At 69.0% G+C, this 1,532-nt stretch overlaps 1 protein-coding gene across 1 annotated transcript in view; it reads right to left on the bottom strand.

Moving 5' to 3' along the window:
* Ppp2r3b (protein phosphatase 2 regulatory subunit B''beta) overlaps nucleotides 1-1,532 on the bottom strand; it is a gene marked incomplete at its 5' end in the record, with an annotated part of 12,473 nt that overhangs the window by 2,156 nt on the left and 8,785 nt on the right. The window contains 5 exons of the mRNA XM_023706887.1: nucleotides 1-66; nucleotides 164-212; nucleotides 478-634; nucleotides 1,095-1,261; nucleotides 1,318-1,372. Coding sequence (XP_023562655.1) covers nucleotides 1-66; nucleotides 164-212; nucleotides 478-634; nucleotides 1,095-1,261; nucleotides 1,318-1,372 — 494 coding nt within the window. The remainder of the gene's footprint in view (nucleotides 67-163; nucleotides 213-477; nucleotides 635-1,094; nucleotides 1,262-1,317; nucleotides 1,373-1,532) is intronic.

A 1,532-nucleotide genomic window follows, 5' to 3' on the forward strand; every position in this document is an offset into this window, starting at 1 on the left:
TCGGAGATGAGGAACCACACGAAGTCCGCGTAGCTGAGCCGGCCCTCCTTGTGCACCCGCCGGCCTCTGGGGGGCCCGGGGGCGCGGTCAGTGCGCTGGACAGCGGCTCAAGGAGCCCGTGGGGAGGCCCGGGGTCCCCGCCTGCCCGCCCGTCCGCACCTACCGCGTCACGGCGCCGGAGAAGATGCGCTCGATCATCCGCGAGGAGATGGCTGCGGAGGGCACCGGTGAGCGGCGGGCACGCCGGGCCTCCACCGCACCCCTCGGCGCCCGGGCCCAGAGCCCAGCCCGAGCTCACCCCCACACGAGCCCGTCTCGCAGCCGCCGCAGGGCGGGCCCACGCAGGGCTGGGAAGCTGCACGGACGGCTGCCAGGCAGGCGCCGCCCCAAGTCCCCAGGCGGGCCTGCGACCTCCTCCCGCCGGGCCGCCCACCAGCCTCGCCCAGAGCCTCGCCGGCCTCGCGGCTTCGCGCTCACCGTGGTCGTTGTGCCGTGCCAGGTCCTGCGCGTCGATGAAGAGGTCGTGGTCAGTGTCGAGCTCCCAGAACTTGCAGTAGATGACATAGAAGTGCTCGTAGGAGAAGAACTCGGGCAGCTGGTTGATGTCCGGCTCCTCCTCCAGCAGCGCCACGTTCTGTGGGCAGCGCCACCCGCAGAGGGCTGTGCTGGCCCTGCTGCCACCGCGGTGCGGGCCGGACCCACTCGTCCCCTCCCCCATCTCCACCTCCTCCACCTCCTCCTCCAGCATCTCCGTCTCCTCCCTCTCCTCCATCATTTCTTCCCTCTCCATCTCCCCCTCCTCCCCCTCCTCCATCATCTCCTCCGTCTCCTCCTCCTCCATCTCCCCCTCCTCCCTCTCCTCCATCACCTCCCCCTCCTCCATCTCCCTCCTCCACCTCTTCCCTCCTCCCCCTCCTCCATCATCTCCTCCTCCTTACCCTCCATCTCCTCCTCCTCCATGTCCTCCGTCTCCTCTATCTCCCCCTCCTCCCTCTCCTCCCCCTCCTCCTCCCTCTCCTCCCCCTCCTCTTCCTCCTCCTCCATCTCCTTCTCCTGTCTTCTCCCCATCTCCTCCTCCACCTCCTGCCCCTCACCTGCAGGAAGCTGCTCCTCCTGAGCTCTGCGCACGTGATCCTGCCGGACCAGGACCTGTTCACAGTGTAGAAGATTCTCTGGATGACCTGCAGGGTGGCCGGGGTCAGTGCGGGCCGACTGCAGCATCCCGACCGGCAGCAGGGGCGCAGAGCCCGCAGGTGGCCGGCTCAGGGCGGGCGGGGTGCGTGTGAGGGCCGGCACTGCGTCCACGCTGAGCCCAGCCGTGTGCTCCTCTGCACCGTTCGCCCGGCTTCCGCTCGCCGCTGTGTTCACTTCGCTGGCGGTGTTGGGAAGGAACCCCAGGCTGCGCAGTTCCCCCAGGCTGAGCCCAGCGCCTTTGGGTTCGCGTGCCCATGCGGGGTCTCATGAAGCCTCCAAGGCTAGGTAGGCTCCAGCCTGGCACCCTCCTGCCTCAGCCTCCCAAGGAAACCGTGAAG

Source organism: Octodon degus, unplaced genomic scaffold (assembly GCF_000260255.1).
Source record: "Octodon degus isolate 3935 unplaced genomic scaffold, OctDeg1.0 scaffold00274, whole genome shotgun sequence".
Lineage (NCBI taxonomy): Eukaryota > Metazoa > Chordata > Mammalia > Rodentia > Octodontidae > Octodon > Octodon degus.